This window comes from Mobula hypostoma, chromosome 27 (genome assembly GCF_963921235.1).
Source record: "Mobula hypostoma chromosome 27, sMobHyp1.1, whole genome shotgun sequence".
NCBI classification, from domain to species: Eukaryota; Metazoa; Chordata; class Chondrichthyes; order Myliobatiformes; family Myliobatidae; genus Mobula; species Mobula hypostoma.
The window spans coordinates 19,201,620-19,219,809 of NC_086123.1; the positions used below are offsets into that span (position 1 = coordinate 19,201,620).

The 18,190-nt window shown below is 38.3% G+C and overlaps 1 protein-coding gene across 1 annotated transcript in view; it reads right to left on the reverse strand.

Annotated features, from left to right (window-relative positions):
* mlxip (MLX interacting protein) overlaps positions 1-18,190 on the reverse strand; it is a 102,464-nt gene that overhangs the window by 38,178 nt on the left and 46,096 nt on the right. The window contains exons 8-9 of the mRNA XM_063034452.1: positions 15,223-15,332; positions 6,753-7,398 (exon numbers count right to left, since the gene is read on the reverse strand). Coding sequence (XP_062890522.1) covers positions 6,753-7,398; positions 15,223-15,332 — 756 coding nt within the window. The remainder of the gene's footprint in view (positions 1-6,752; positions 7,399-15,222; positions 15,333-18,190) is intronic.

The following is an 18,190-nucleotide window of genomic DNA, read 5'->3' on the forward strand; positions in this document are numbered from 1 at the left end:
GAAGGTTTCCACATGCTCCATGGGATTCAAAATAAATTTGGTATAATTATTCGTTACTTTCCCCAAGTAACCAAAATCTTTATTGGAGCACTTAAATATGCCATCCTATCTTTTGTAAATAAGGGCGCCAAATATTCAAAAATGTTTCATATTTATCTCTTAAATTATAAGTAAATTTTTCAAGTGGAATAGAACTAGCCATTTCATTATTCCAACGATCCATACTTAAATACGAATCAGATTTCCAAGTAACTGCTATAGTCTTCTTAGCTACTGCCAATACAATTTTTATAAATTCTTTCTGATATTTATTCAATTTAAGTTTCGATTTTATCCCTTCAATATCACCTAATAGAAATAATACAGGGTTATGTGGAAGTTGAATTCCAGTAATTTGTTCCAATAAGACTCTTAAATTTATCCAAAAGGGTTGAATTTTAAAACAAGACCAAGTAGAATGTAAAAAAGTACCAATTTCTTGATTACACCTTTAATTCATGCTGGTTTTTGATCATCGAAAAAAGATGCAATAAATCTAAGTTAATTTGCTTTATAGTAGTTTTTAAAGTTTGGAAGTTGTAACTCTCCTAACCCAAATTTACATGTCAGTTTTTCCAATGATATTCTTGACATTTTACCTTTCCAAAGAAATTTTCTCACACATTTATTTAACTCTTGAAAAAATTTCTGTGGCAATTGTATTGGTAATGTTTGAAACAAATACTGTAATCTAGGAAATATATTCATTTTTACAACATTGACTCTACCTACTAATGTTATTGGTAGTATCATCCATTTGTCAAGATCATCTTGAATTTTTTTCAATAGTGGTAAATAATTAAATTTATATAAATTCTTTACATCATTATCAAGTCTTATACCTAAATACTTTATACCATTTACCGGCCATCTAAATTGGGTTACTAATCGACATTGACTATAGTCTCCTTTAGTAAGAGGTAAAATTTCACTTTTATCCCAGTTTATTTTGTAACCTGATACCTTCCCATATTCATCCAATCTAGAAAATAATTTATGTAACGAATGTTGTGGGTTTGTTAAATAGATCAAAACATCATCCGCAAAAAGATTAATTTTATATTCCTCTTGGTTAACTCTAAAACCCATAATATCTGGATCAATTCTAATTAGTTCTGCTAATGGCTCTATCGCCAATACAAATAAAGCAGGTGATAGTGGACAATCTCGTCTAGTTGACCTTTTTAACTGGAATGGTGTTGAAATTTGAGAGTTTGTCACTACTTTAGCTTTAGGGTTAGAATTTAAAGTTTTAATCCAATTTATAAAAGATGTTCCTAACCCATATTTTTCTAATACTTTAAATAAAAAATCCCATTCTAATCTATCAAATGCTTTTTCTGCATCTAAAGCTACTACTATACTTTTTCTCATCCCTTTTTTGTGCCAAATGAATTATACTGAGTAGCCGAGTTACATTATCTGCCAATTGTCTATTTTTAATAAATCCTGTTTGATCCATATGTATTAATTTTGGTAAATATTTAGATAATCTATTCGATAAAATTTTTGCTATTATTTTATAATCCGTATTCAATAAAGAAATAGGCCTGTATGATGTTGGTTTCATAGGATCTCTGTCCTTTTTTGGCAATACTATTACAATCGCTGTTGAAAAAGATTCTGGAAGTTTATGTATTTTTTCTGCTTGACGTATTAGTTCCATAAAAAGAGGAAATAATAAATCTTTAAATTTTTTATAAAATTCAGGTGGAAAAGCATCTTCTCCTGGAGATTTATTACTTTGGAGTGATCCTAAAGCTTCTTCAACTTCTTTTAATGTAAAAGGCATATCTAATCCCCTCTGTTCTTCCAAATTCAATTTTGGAAGAGAAACTTGTGATAAAAACCTTTCTAGCTCATTAACATCATTTTGGGATTCTGATTGATATAATTCAGAATAAAAATTTTTAAAGGTTTCATTTATTTCAAGAGGTTTATAAGATATTTTATTTGCCCTTGTTCTAATTGCATTTATTGTTTTGGAAGCTTGTTCTGTTTTCAACTGCCAGGCAAGAATTTTATGTGCTCTCTCACCTAACTCATAATACCTTTGTTTAGTTCTTATAATTGCTTTTTCCGTTCTATATGTCTGAAGCGTATTATATTGTAACTTCTTATTGACAAGTTGTCTTCGTTTTTCTTCTGACATACATCTTTGAGATTCTTTTTCTATTCTTGTAATCTCTTTTTCCAATTGATCTAGTTCTGCCATATATTCTTTCTTAATTTTAGACGTATAACTTATTATCTGGCCCCTAAGATATGCTTTCATCGCATCCCATAATATAAATTTATCCTCCACTGAATGAAAATTTATATCCAAAAAAAATTGAATCTGCTTTTTCATAAAATCACAAAAATCTTGACGTTTTAATAATGTTGAATTAAATCTCCATCTATAAGCCACTTCTTCCTTATCAGCCATTATTATTGTTATTAATAAAGGAGAACAATCTGATAATATTCTTGCTTTATATTCCATATTTTTCACTCTGTGTTGAATATGCATTGATAATAGAAAAAAATCTATCCTTGAGTAAGTTTTATGTCTATGGGAATAGAACGAATAGTCTCTTTCTTTAGGATTGATTCTTCTCCATATATCAATCAAATTTAAATCTTTCATCAATGATAAAGTTAAATTTACTACCTTCGATTTTATAACAGCCTTGGTTGATCTATCTAAGACTGGGTCTAAGCAAAAATTAAAGTCTCCTCCAATTAATATTTTTTCATGTGCATCCGCCAAATTCAAAAAAGCTTCTTGTGTGAATTTTGCATCATTTTCGTTTGGTGCATAAATATTCATAAAAGTCCATAGTTCGGAAAAAAGTTGACAATGTATAATCACATATCTCCCCGCGGGATCAGTTATTACATTTTGTATTCTAATTGGTAACGTTTTATTGATCAAAATTGCTACTCCCCTCGCTTTTGAATTAAATGAAGCCGCAACAACATTACCCACCCAATCTCTCTTTAGTTTCTGATGTTCTGTTTCTGTTAGGTGCGTTTCCTGTAAAAAAGCTAAATCTATCTTCATTTTTTAAATATATGTTAAGATTCTTTTTCTTTTCACTGGTCCATTAAGCCCATTAACATTAAAACTCAAAAAATTCAATAAATTAGTCATTATTCTTAACAAAGTTACTCCAATCTAAAACATTACTTATCTTCGCAACTCTCATAGTTCCTTGGGGAATCTCTTTAAACTTCACCATGTTGCTATGTGTTCCCCCCCCAACCTTCCAGGCAAGAAGAAAAAAATATAGGAAAAAAAGAAAAAACAAAATACCCCCCCCACTAATGTTGTGAATGAAAAGATACACAACACTACCCCCCTCCATTTTACGGGTCGCGGCAAAAGCCACGCTTGCACACGATTAACGTAGCAATCGATCAGTGCTTCTTCCAGCTCCCCCGCAACAAAAAAAGTTATATATATAGACAAAATTAGTATTACTATCCCCAACTAATTTCCTCCAGTATTAACCTTTCTTACCCCCCTCATATAATTAATAATATATTTATACATTCATCCAGCTTCAAAAATCCAACAAGACCATTCTTTAACCCAATCTTCATCTTCAATCTATCTCGCTCTCCTGAGTTTGTTCTTGTATCTGGTGAATATTCAGAGAATCTTGCACAAACTGCTCTGCTTTCTGGTAGTCATCAAAAAATCTTTTTTCTCCACCAGGCAAAAAAATCTTCAAAGTTGCAGGATAACGCAGTATAAATTGATAACCATGATCCCATAGGGTTTTTTTCACTGGATTAAACTTCTTCCTTTTCTTCAAAAGTTCATAACTTATATCAGGGTAGAAAAAAGCTTTGTTCCCTTTAATTATCAATGGCCTTTTTCTATCTTTGGCAGCCCGAGCAGCTGCCTGTAGAATCCTTTCCTTGCCTTGAAATCTTAAGAATTTTATTAAAATCGATCGTGGATATTGGTCATCTTTTGGTTTTGGTCTTAGAGCTCTATGTGCCCGCTCAATTTCAATTGGTCGAGCCTCCTCTCCCATTTGCAAAACATCCGGGATCCATCTTTGAAAAAATTCTATTGGCTTTTCTCCCTCCATACCTTCTGTAAGACCAACAATTTTAATATTATTACGTCTACTGAAATTTTCCAACATGTCCACTTTCTCCAAGAGTTGGTTTCTTTCCAAGTTCCAGACAAGCAAATCATTTTCTGTTTTTTCCACTCTATCATTCATAAGCCCCATTTCTCTTTCCATCTTCTGAAGCTTCTTTTCCATTTTGTCCTGTCTTTCCATAACTTTATTATAGCACCTCTTCGTATCTCTAAGCTCTTCTCTTACTTTTCTTAATTCAGCCGTTGATTGCAATATAGCCTCTCTTATGTCTCTATCATCTCCTTTACTTCCACTCGTTTCCAATTCTTCCTCCTCTTCTTCATCTGTGTTCTCTGCAGAATCCAGTTCTGACTCTGAGTCATTTTCAATTGCAGTGGGTGTCGGTTCTTGTAGTTTGCGTTGTGTCGATTTGCGCATGCGCATTTCCGCTGTCTTCGGAGAAACCGTTACCACCGCCATTGCTCCCTGTTCTACCGAAGGAGATCCAACCTGAGTCCGAGGCTCCATCGTTGCAGTAGGCCCTTTTTTCTTCCCCTCTCGCGGCTGCTTCGCAACAGCAGACTTCTTTTGTTGCAGTTTAGGAGGCATATCGTAAAGTAGTCTTACAAAGTTTATAAATAGTTTTCAGAAAATATTTACCAACTTTGTTTCATTTAAACGGTACTTTACTGATTTGTTGCGGGAGAGCCGGATTTACACGTCTCAATCCCACGTCATCACGTGACACCCCCCCCCCCGAAGTAAGTGTATTAACAAAGTGTATATATCACGATGAACAACCCTGAGATTCATTTTCTTGCGGGCATACTCAACAGATCCATAATAGAATAATAACCATAATACTCAATGAAAGACTACACCAATGTGGGGGTGCAAAAAACAACAAATGGCAGATACAAAAAAAAAGAAAAATAAATAAATTAGCCATATATATTCAGAACATGAGATGAAGAGTCCTTGAAAGTGAGTCCATAGGTTTGTGGGAATATTTCAAAGATGAGGCAAGTGAAGTTGAGTGAAGTTATCCCCTTTGGTTCAAGAGCCAAATGGTGGAGGGGCCATAACAGTAGAGATTTAAGAGTGGGGGAGTCATGCAAAGGACTGTTCGCTTAAATCTGAGGTGCTAAGGAATCTGCTCTCTCCAAAGGTAGTGAAACTCTGGAACCTTCTGCCAGATCACTGGAATAATATTTAAGACGCAGGTAAGATAAATATCTGAAAGATCGAGGAATTAATGGTTATGGAGAACTAGCACAGAAGATTTAAAGCCAGCATAGATCAGCCATGAGTATACTGAATGGCACAGCAAGTTTGAAAGGCCAGGTGGCCTACTCCTGCTCTTATTGTTGTCGTTCACTTTAACCAAAGGAAGTTAGATGGGAAATTTAAAGATGTTCACCATTTTTTGCAGATTTGGCAGCTTACACAAAGGCAGTTATGTTGGTTGGTAACTCAGGACACAGATTTAAAGTCACATAACCAGGACCTATGATATGCACCAGCTGCTCGTACGACCATCCACCTCCTGTTCGCATGGCTTCACGTGACAGTGATTGGGGAAGGCTAAGCATGTGCTATTCCTTGCCCAAGGGTGAACTGCAGGCCAGCGGAAAGAAGGAGCACCTTACATCACAAGATGCAGGGAAACTGATGCACTCTTCTGCTTTTAGCTGATTAGACTGTTGAACAGCACTCATTCCAGGACTGCCAAAGGAAGATATAAATCAGCTGCAGCTTGTTCAAAATGCAGCAGCAAGAATCCTAACCAAAGAAAGAAAATCTGAGCACATTTTACCAGTTTTGGCATGAGACTGGCTGCCTGTATCCATTAGGATTAATAATAAAATACTCTTCATTGTGTAGAAGGCTCTGAATAACCTAGCTCCTCTGTATATTTTGGAGTGTCTATCCCCTTACATCCCTAATTGTAATCTTAGATCCATGAATAATGGTTTGCTTAGAGTTCCTAGAGACAAGCATATAAGAACTGGCGAGGTGGCCTTTTTGCTCTTCTGCACCAAAAATCTGGAATACTCTTCCGATGGAGATATGCCAGACTAGTACTGTGGAATGTTTCCAAACACTTCTAAAAAACCTACTTTTTTAATTTGGCCTACCTTTCTGATTACTTAATGCCTTTTGATGTTAATTATATTTATATAGTTTGGTATATTTGATTACATTTTATTCTACAAAATGTTTCTTGACTTATGACTTTTAATTTTGTCTTGTATTTTTATGACTATACTGATTTATTTTTACAAAAGCACTTTGATCCTGCATCTTAATGTATAAAGTTATTTGTATTATTATTCTAATTTTTTAAATATTTACTCAGCGCATCCAAATTTAAGAGCAAGTCTCTTAGAAAAATGATTAAAATTTAAAATGGCCACTTTCTAAAGGTCATAAAAATAATAAAACCTATGCCATGTAACATAAAATCTGTTTAGTTCTTCGACCACTAAAATAAAAATAAACAAAACTTCATTTGGGCACAAGATCTAATAAAATCCAATATTCAATGCCAATGATAAACTCTATTCCGCGTAAAGAACAAATTGTACAGTTACACAGAAAATATCAAATGTGAGATCAGAATGCCCTTACCTGGTGCCAACAACTGTGTTAGGAAGGCATTTGGTGAAGCAGCAGGCGCTATTGGAACAAGCTCTGACTTTGCAGGCACAAATTTCTGCAGCTGTTTAGTCCGACTCCCAAGCCCAGCAGGAGGGCCAGCTTTTGGTACAGCAAAAGTTGTGTGAGTTTTTGGTGGCTGCATAGCAACATTACAAGGCACTCCTTGCTGCTTAGTGGCAAGATGAAGATTCTGGTTCTGGGTAAACGTAGTAGCAGCAGGTATTTGCGTAAACGTAGAAGAAGCAGTATGCGTAATGGCTGGTGGTGGCGAAGCAGAAATTGTAAACTTCTGATTCCCTGGACTTAAGAATGTCTGGGCATTCAGAGACATGCTGGGAGGCACTTCAAACTTGGACGTTTTTTGCTGCTGCATTTGGGGAGTCTGAGATGACGGCACATCGGATGAAAACAGTGGTAAGAACGTCTCCTGGTTGCTAATTACTGTCTGAGGTTGAAACTCTTCACTGTCAACAAAAGCTGCAAACTTTGAACTACTACTGTCATTGCGGGTATCAATATGGTTCATCACTGAAGGAACCGGAGATGGAATTAAGTCTTCCTCAATATTAACCGATGAGATTGTATCAGATAGATTGCTAGTCGACAGGATGACATCCTTAAAAAAGCAATTAACAACAGGTTACAAATAGTCTGGATACACAGTATTGTTCAATTGAGCACAATTTCTCCAATAACACAATCCAACTGTCTGTCTCCAAATTAAATAAAGAACAGAGGTCCCCAACCACCGGGCCGCAGACCATATGCTACCGGGTCACGATGAAACAATATGAGTCAGCTGCACCTTTCCTCATTCCTTGTCATGCACTGTTGAACCTGAACATAGGGTTGGCAACTGTCCCGTATTTGCTAGGACATCCCGTTTATTGCGCTAAATTGGTTTGTCCCATACGGGACCGCTCTTGTCCCGTATTTCCCCCGCTAAGATAGAGCTCACCTCAACATGTCTTTTACGGTTAGGGTTGCCAACTTTCTCACTCCCAAATAAGGGACAAAAGTAGCAGTCAATCCCGGGACACTTTACCCCGGGAAAGACTACCATGACCATGAAGCCTTGCGCGGGCACTTGTGTGTGCATGCATGACGTGTGCATGCGCGTACCTGCCGATTTTTTTCCCACAAATCGGTTTTGCCTTTATCTTCCCGACTACACTGTACATACACTGTTTTACACTGTTCCTATGAAACCTTTCCTGCCGAAATGGCATGAAGCGAAGAAGCAATTACCATTAATTTATATGGGAAAAATTTTTGAGCGTTCCCAGACCCAAAAAATAACCTAACAAATCATACCAAATAACACATAAAACTGAAAATAACACTAACATATACTAAAAGCAGGAATGATATGACAAATACACAGCCTATATAAAGTAGAAATAATGTATGTACAGTGTAGTCGGGAAGATAAAGGCAAAACCGATTTGTGGGAAAAAATTGGCACGTACGCGCATGCACACGTCATGCATGCACACACAGGTGCCCACGCAAGGCTTCATGGTCATGGTGGTCTTTCCTGAGGTAAAGTGTCCCGGGATTTGACTGCTACTTTTGTCCCTTATTTGGGAGTGAGAAAGTTGGCAACCCTAACTGTAAAAGACATGCTGAGGTGAGTTTAACCCTACTTGAACACCACCCCGCACCCCCCCCCACCCCCGGTCAGCCAGTCCACAAGATTATTGTCAATATTAAACTGGTCTGCGTTGCAAAAAAGGTTGGGGACCCCGTCCTAGAAGTATGAGCGTAACAATCCAACAAATTGAGAAGACTGTTTAGTGTAGTACCTTGAATGAAGACATCACTTGGTTCAGTTCCCCTACTCAAAAATTCAAATTATGAGCTTTTCCATTTCAAATACAATTCATTACATACAGGGTTAAGTATGGCTATAAAAGTAGAACAATAGACCAAGCAGAGAAGTTTGCCTGAAAAGTTTACATGTAGTCGGCAGTGGTGAAAACATAATTCAATAGCCTAAAGTTCCATTTTCAGCTCAGCCATCTCCTATGGTTGGTTGAAATGTTCTCTGGTATTATAATGCCTATTTAAGATCAATAACTTACATATATAACTTTATGTTCAATGGTTGATCTTAATCTGTATATTTCATTGTGAATGACAGGGTCTCTTCTAAATTCACTTCTTGATATTATTTGAATACTCCATGCAAACACGGCATCATTTTGAATTGAAAAGAGAAAATTACAACTACACTAAGTACTAAAATGCAACAATCAAGTTCAAAACTTTGCTGATTTAATATTCTCTTTCCAGCTCCATGGTGAATGCCCTTACACTCTAATGTAAAGAAGCAGGAAATGCTCAAATCTGATTAGAAGTTTTACATTGCCAAAATGCACATATGACACCAGTTCAGGTTATAGCTATAAAAGGCAAAATTAATATATCAGAAAATCACCTGACACCCAGCTTGGTTCTGATTATCAAAGGTTTATTATTTTATATCATTAGGGAGAAAGCCATTGTACATCCAGGCAAAGTCTCCAATGGACAAATTGAAATCATATATTTTATGTACTTATTTCAGCCCAACTTAGCTTGTTACACATCAATCACAATATTTAGTTTGATTAAATAACATACCCAATTCAGTTAATAACTAGGCAACAATGGCTGCGTGATCAACTCTGGGCCGTCTCATGATGCTTATTGGACTCTTTATCAACTATCCTTGGGCTTTCACAATGAACTCTAACACCCAGGTTTTCTTTACCTCAACTACTTTTATGATTTACCCAACCTGCATACAATACATTACACAGCCACCCTTCTCCACTTCTAATGTGCTGGTCATTCAAATGACTTTGTGAATGTTGGGGGAGGAGAGCACCTGTGTTAACACACACTCCCCAGTCCCCCATGCTCTCCCACCAGATTTGGTTCTGAAGTTTGCTTCTGGTGTCTCTCTTGAGGATTATATTCTACTATATAACTAGTGATAAGGGTTTTACAACTCATTCTCAGAACCAGGGTTATTATCATAGGTAATGCAACTTGTTCAGAGATCTGGTAGCAGAGAGGAAGAAACCGTTCCTAAAACATTGAGTGAGTGTCCGCGGGCTTCTGTGGCATTTCCCTGATGGTAGTATTGAGAAGAGGGCATGTCCTGGTTGGTGAAGGTCCTTAATAATGGATATGTTTTTGAGAAATCACCTTTTGAAGATCTCATTTCTTAATCTCTCCCTCCCCCCAGCGTTACTCTGCTAAGTAGGTCCTAGCCCTTCACTGTCAGGGAGGTGATTGTGGAGTTGATCAGTCCCTGAACATGACCCATTGTGACAGGTCTTTCCAGAGTGAAATGAAAGCTTGAATACAAGATAATACTTTACTGGTACTAAGTTTCTCTTGTTGACGCACAGTACTTTCCCTTTATCTGTGTACTATGACCTCACAGAATGCTAAGACACAGAGCCAACTCCAGAATGCAGTTAAGTCTGTATTTGTCAGTCATTCCCTGTCCAACTAGGAGAGGGCATACTACAATCTTACCCAGTTACGGACATCCCAGAGAAGGCCTTATTCCTTTGTGCGGTACAGGTTCTCTTCGAGTGATATTGGAGGATAATGCTGTATTGTCATGTATGAAGTTGACATTCTCTTGCTGGAAATGAGGGTTCGCTGTCACATGGGGATCATCAGGACCACCTCTACCCTGGTAATGTGGCTGACCTCACAACTATAAGATAGATCCCTGTTAAACATTTTAGGTACAATTGTCCAGTATTCCCTGCAAGTCTGGCTACCTAAGCCAACTGCAAACTATCAAACCACCAGAGGAATTTTAGATGTTGAGAGTAAGAGTTCGGCACGGACTAGAAGGGCCGAGATGGCCTGTTTCCGTGCTGTAATTGTTATATGGTTATATGGTTACTGACAATTTGATGTCAAAATAATTCAAAGTTCAAAGAAAATTTATTATCAAATTATATACAAGTCACCATATGCAGTGCCTTGTAAAAGTATTCAACCCCCCAACTCTTTGTTCACATAAATGAGTATTACAAACAGGGATTTTGATCAATTTAACTGAGAATTTTTATCTGTGAATCACATGTTCCTTTTTCCACAGTAGAGTCTGAAAATCAGGGGAAATTGTAAAGCACAAAAAAACTGAAAAATGTTAAAACCTAAATGTCAACAGTTCTAAAGTACTCACCCCACTTTGCTCTGTACTTAGTCTCACTTCTCACAGATATAGCCAGTAGTCTTTTTGGATAAGTCTCCATCAGCTTTGCACAACATGATAAACAAACTTCTGCTTAGCGTTGAGGCCCAAAAGTTCGATTTTAGTCTCATCTGACCACAAGTCCTTCTTCCACATCTTTACATTATCTTATGAGTGACCATTTGCAAAATATTTATGGTCAAGGATATGCTTTTTTATATTAAGCGATATGTGTGATGTAAATCTAATATTGTGCACCAGCCAGATGGCCGGCTGGTGCACAATGGCATCAGTGCCGGACTCCGGAGTGAAGGTTCCTGAGTTCAAATCCAAGTCGGGCCACCCCCTCAAGCACGCTTATCATCCATGCCGGGTTGAGCGTCAAGCTAGCCACTCGGCATCATAAAAAAAAAGGTCCAGTCAGGAACGTTCATATCGTGACTCGGTTAATCCGAAAGGAGACCAATCCTGACACCACGCGCCAGACAAGAATGGCTGACTGTCTGGTGCGACACGCTAAAAAAAAAACAGCCAGATAATCCCATCCCTACTGTAAGGTATGGTGGAGGTAGCATGACGCCATGGAGATGCTATTCAACAGCAGGTACTAGAAATCTGGACAAGATTGATGGAAAGAATAATGCTGCTTATATATAGGGAGATCCTGGATAAAAACCTGCTAGCCTCTGTCAGAAAGCTTAAACCAGGGAGGAAGTTTGTCTTTCAGCAGGACAATGACCAAAAACACACCGCCAGAGCAACTATGGAGTGGCTTCAAAACTGATGTCCATCAGAGGCCCAGTCAAAGTCCTAACCTTAATCTGATGGAACATCTCTGCAAGACATCAAGACTGCTGTCCACCACAGCTCCCCAACGAACCTAGCACAGATTAAGGAGGAATAGGCAAATCTTGCTCCATGTGTGTAAGTAATACAGACTTATCCAAAAAGACTACTGGTTGCAAAAAAAAAGAGAAATTCTGCAAATGCTGGAAATCCAAGCAAAGCAGATAAAATGCTGGAGGAACTCCGCAGGATCTATGGAAAGTGTACCGTTGACGTTTGGGCCCGAGACCCTTCAGCAGGAAGACAACTGGACGTAATAGCTGAAAGAGGTGATTCAAATAACTACTGAGCATGGTGGGGGGGGGGCGGGAGGGGGTTGAATACTTTGGAACTACTGACATTTCAGTTTTTTGCTTTTTTAGTTTTCCATGCTTTACAACTTTCCCTGTTTTTGGGGCTCTACTCTAAATAAAAAGGAACATGTGATTCACAAATAAAAATGTCACTTAAATTGATCATAATCCCTGGTCGTAACACTCTTTTATGTGATCAAAGGGCTGGGGGTGAATACTTTTACAAGGCACCGTACAATCCTGAGATTAATTTTATTACGGGCATTCATAATAAATACAAAGAAACACAACAGAGTCAATGAAACTGCACACAAGGGCAAACAGCCAATGTGCAAAAGACAATAAATTATGCAAATACAAAAAAAATAATAATAAGTAATATATATGAGTCCTTGAAATGAGTCCAGAGGTTGTTGAATCAGTTCAGTGTTAGGGTGAGTGAAGTTACCCAGGGGCCTGATGGTCAAGTGGCAATAAAGGTTCCTGAACCTGGTGGTGTGGGTCTTGAGGCTCTTACACCTCCTTGCTGTTGGCAACAATGACAAGAGAGCATGGCCTGGATGGTGGGGGTCCTTGATGATGGATTCTGCTTTTCCTGTGACAGAGCTCCTTGAAGATGTGCTCAATGGTTGGGAGGGCTTTACCTGTGATGGACTGGGATGCACGCTAATAATAGCGTAAAGCAGCAAAAAAAACTTCCCCAAAAAGTTAATGACTAGTCCAGAGGTTAATGACCCAGAGATGTACATAAACTTCCTTAAAAATGTTAATATGATTCTCAACTTCACCATGTCATTTCTCCTGGCATCTTGCAGTTGTCTTTCTAGGCCATAACTTTGTAATGTTCCTTCTAAACCTAACACCCAAAAGAAAACAGATTTCCCAGAAAGTTTGCTTTGATACAAAAAATGATGATTAAGAGATTGATCATTTGGTAATGAACTGCAGCTTTATGAATAAAAGAGAGTGCAGTCCAAATGCTGTATTACGGCTCACCTGTAAACGACGAGATTCTTGAACATCTTACTTAATATGCCAACACTGCAAGCTATTGGTACTGCTATAAACAAGTACCCAGAGAAGCCTCAATATCACAGTTGCATGCAAAAGTTTGGGCACCCCGGTCAAAATTTCTGTTACTGTGAATAGCTAAGCAAGTAAAAGATGAACGGATTTCCAAAAGGCATAAAGTTAAAGATGACACATTTCTTTAATATCTTAAGCAAAAAAACCTTTTTTATTTCCATCTTTTACAGTTTCAAAATAACAAAAAAGGAAAAGGGCCCGAAGCAAAAGTTTGGGCACCCTGTGTGGCAGTACTTAGTAACACCGCCTTTGGCAAGTATCACAGCTTGTAAACGCTTTTTGTAGCCTTTCAATTCCTGTTCGGGGGATTTTCACCCATTCTTCCTTGCAAAAGGCTTCTAGTTCTGTGAGATTCTTGGGCCATCTTGCGTGCACTGCTCTTTTGAGGTCTATGCACAGATTCTCGATGATGTTTAGGTCAGGGGACTGTGAGGCCCATGGCAAAACCTTCAGCTTGAGCCTCTTGAGGTAGTCCATTGTGGATTTTGAGGTGTGTTTAGGTTCATTATCCTGCAACAAGCCCAAAGCATGATCGATCCATCCATAAGTGCTTAACAGCTGGACAGGTATTCTTTTCATGAAATTCTGCACCGCTTTTTCTCCAAACATAGCTTTGCTCATTGCAGCCAAAAAGTTCTATTCAAAAGGTTCAAAGGAACATCTAAGCAACCCTGATGCATTTTGGAAACAAGTCCTGTGGACTGATGAAGTTAAAATAGAACGTTTTGTCCGCAATGAGCAAAGGTATGTTTGTTGAAAAAAGGGTGCAGAATTTCATGAAAAGAACCCCTCTCCAACTGTTAAGCATGGGGTTGGATCGATCATGCTTTGGGTTTGTGTTGCAGCCAGTGGCACAGGGAACATTTACTGGTAGAGGGAAGAATGAACTCAATTAAATACCAGCAAATTCTGGAAGCAGACATCACCGTCTGTAAAAAAGCTGAAGCTGAGAAGAGGATGGCTTCTACAACAGGATAATGAACCTAAACACACCTCAAAATCCACAATGGAGTACCTCAAGAGGCACAAGCTGAAGGTTTTGCCATGGCCCTCACAGTCCCCTGACCTAAACATCATCGAGAATCTGTAGATAGACCTCAGAAGAGCAGTGCATGCAAGACGGCCCAAGAATCTCACAGAACTAGAAGTCTTCTGCAAGGAAGAATGGGTGAAAATCCCCCGAACAAGAATTGAAAGGCTACAAAAAGCATTTACAAGCTGTGATACTTGCCAAAGGGGGTGTTACTAAGTACTGCCACACAGGGTGCCCAAACTTTTGCTTCAGGCCCTTTTCCTTTTTTGTTATTTTGAAACTGTAAAAGATGGAAATAAAAAAAGTTTTCTTGCTTAAGATATTAAAGAAATGTGTCATCTTTAACTTTATGCCTTTTGGAAATCCGTTCATCTTTTACTTGCTTAGCTATTCACAGTAACAGAAATTTTGACCAGGGATGCCCAAACTTTTGCATGCCACTGTATATCTGCTCAACCCAATCTATGTACTACTTTGCTACAAGTTCATCCAGAATGATAAGATTTACCTGTATAATACCTAAATGATTAAGTTTTAATATTTCTTGCAATACCTTCAGCTATTCCAAACGATTAAGGTGCAATGGACATCCTATGACATCGTCTTATTGTGATTTCATCAGTCACAAGAGGGTGTAAAGTTTGCATATTTTAGTTAATGAATGCAGTCTAGTTGTGAAAACCATTGACCCACTTGAGTATGAAGAGGTAGTAAACCAAGCTGCAACTTTCAACAGTTTGGGTAACATTAGAAGTTGGAAATTTATCATCTATAATACAATTCCATTTTGCATTCGAATAGCATAAAACATTATAATGAAAATGCAGCTTAACTGCACTACTGATTTACATACTGCTGTATTACTATTGCTATTGTAGCTGTTCTGGTCGTCTGCAGGTGTATGCAAAAGAGGACCATGAAAAAGCAAAAGAAATTTTATATAAAGCTTCCACAGGGTCTAAACTAAAATCATACCTGTGATGGTGAGCTACTGCCACCTAGGGGAGCAACAGAAGGGGCAGGAGGAACAGGAGATGAGAAGAGGCTGCCAGCCAAAGACGGAAATCGGGTTGTTGGAAACAAATCTAAAATTAAACAGTACATTTTTAATATTGATCATTTCCTACAATGACAGAAACTTGAAAAAAATTTAGCTCTGAAACTTTTTCCATACAATTTAGAAGCAATGTGTCGATACATAATAGTTGTACAATGCTTCAACCAGGCCAAGTAAAATACTGCAACTCTGAAGTCTTAATAAACTGGAGACAATGGTCTAGAAACTTCCTCAGTAGATTTTTCTGACCCTAAGATTTCAATATCTTGCACCCTGATGTTTCACAAAGAGCAAAAATATTCTACTGCAAGTTTTAAAATGTATTTCAAGTATAACAATATGCTGTTTTTATTACAACATTGCACAGGTGTCAGCCCCTAATTATGTATATGCAACATTAGTGCACATGCACTCACGTGCACTCAATGTAGTATTGCAAGAAAGATATCCCAAATAGACCCTCCAGGGCTGCATTATCAGGAGTAATGTTATATTAATCCAGTCTACCAATGCCTGCATTCAGGGAAGGCTGCAATGGTGGTAAACATGTGCCTGCTCTGCCAGTTTCGCTGAGCTGAAGCAAAAGTAGATCAACGCAAACACGAGAAAGTCTGCAGATGCTGGAAATTCAAGCAACACACACAAAATGCTGGTGAAACGCAGCAGGCCAGGCAGCATCTATAGGAAGAAGTACAGTTGACATTTTAGGTCAATTCCCTTCGTCAGGACGAAGTAGAAAAGTAGATTAAGTTGTTTTCTTGTTCATTCTGAAGCTCAGGGGACTTCCTATATAGTAATAATTAGTAAACTTGACTGGATGCAGTGATCCACTTTTAAGAAGTTGATTGCGATGGAAACTATCGTGGGAGTAGTTAGAAAGGATATCGCTGGGGGTACATCCAGTAACGTCCTACGAGTACAACTTAGATATAAGAAAAGGGGTGATCACTCGTAAGGGATTACACTTCAGAATCCTCCAACTGTCAGCAGGATTTATAGGAAATGACAGATAGGTGTAGAAATAACAGGGTTATAGTAATAGGAGATTTTAACTTCCCTAATATTGACTGGGACTGCCTTCGTGCTAAGGGATTAGATAGGGCAGAATGTGCTGAAAGCGTGCAGTAAAGTCTTTTGAAGCAGTATGTAGATAGTCCTAATAGAAAAAGCACTACGCTCAATCTCCTCTTGCGGAATGAGGCTGGGCAAGTGGTTGATGTTTCTATGGGGGGAGCGTTTTGGGGCCAGTGATCAGAATTTTAAGATTCAAGATAGTTATATAAAATGACAGGACTGGTCCTCCAGTTAAAACCTCTAGGTACAGAGAAAAGCTAATTTCAAGGGTATCAGACAGGAACCTGCAGTTGATTGGGAGAGACTGTTGACCGGTAAAGGAAACTCTGGCAATTGAAGGCTTTCAAAAGTGAGACAGGAAGAGTTCATGGCCAGCATATTCCTGTTAGAGTGAGGAGCAAGGCAAGCAAACCTTGGCTGACAAGCAGAATTAAAGGTCTAGACAGGAAATAAGAAGGCACATGTCAGCTACATGTCATCTTAGCTGCCTGTTCAAAAAACATCTCAATCACGTTTGTGAAATGCAATTTCCCATGCGCACATCTACGTTGTTCTCAATCAGTCCTTGCCTTTCCTAATGCAAATACATCCTGTTCTCAGAATCTTTTCCAATAGCTTTCCTACCACTAAATGCATCTCACAAATTTGATCGAGATTATTTTTGAACAGGCAGCTAAGATGATTGACTAAAGCAGGGTGACACACGCATGCAAGGCAGGCCTAGAAGAACAAATGGAATCCAGGGTGAGTTAGCAAATTTGCTACAAAACAGGTTTGACAGAAAGAGGTAGTGGAGGGTGATTTTTCACATTGAGGAGGGTGCAGAAAATACTCATGGTGATGTGGTCTGGAAGGGAGGGCCTGAGTTATCAGGAGGGATTGGATTGGCTAGGTCTGTTTTTTCTATGATTGCAGTTTATTAATGATTTAAGTGAGAATGAAGGTGCCATGATTAGTAAGTTTGCAGATGATGTGGAAATTGAGTGGACAGAAAAGAAAGTTGTCAAAGATACAAGATATATTTTTTGTGACTGTATTTACTGTTATCTTATATGTATTATGTGTCTTGTGCTGTGTATGACTATTTTGCACCTTGGTCAAGGAGTAACACTGCTTCACTTGGCTGCATTCATGTATGTATGGTTGAATAACAATCAAACCGGGATATAGATCAACTGGGAGGGTGGCAAGTGGAACTGAATAGAGACCTTGGGGTAAGTACATTGTTCCCTGACAACGGAAACACAGATAGACCAATGTATCAGCTAAGACAACTGAGCAAGTCATGTTGCAGTTATACTGAACACTGTTCAACAACACTCCCTAGAGTGTTGTCACTCACTGCATATGTCCTGACCTGATGTATCAAAATGTGTCACTTCACACTTGCCTGCATTAAATTCTACTTGCCACTCTCTCAGTTGATCCAAACCATGTTGTACTTTTGACATTGGCTAGGCTGCATTTGGAGTACTGGGTGCACTTTTGGTCACCACACTATAGAAAGGACGTGGTTAAGCTAAAGAGGGTGCAGGAAAATTTAACATAATAACACAACCAAAATGCTGGAGGAACAGGTCAAGGTCAAGCAGCATCTATGGAAATGAAAACAGTCGACATTTTGGGTTGAGACACTTCATCGGGATTGGAAAAGAAGGCAGAATAAGAATATGGGGGGAGATGGAAGAGTACAAGCTAAAAGGCAATAGGTGAAGCCAGGTAGGGAGGGAGGCAGAATGAAGTGAGAACGTGGGAGGTGATAGGTGGAGAAATAAGAGGAATCTCATGAGAAAGGAGTGTGAATGAAGTGAA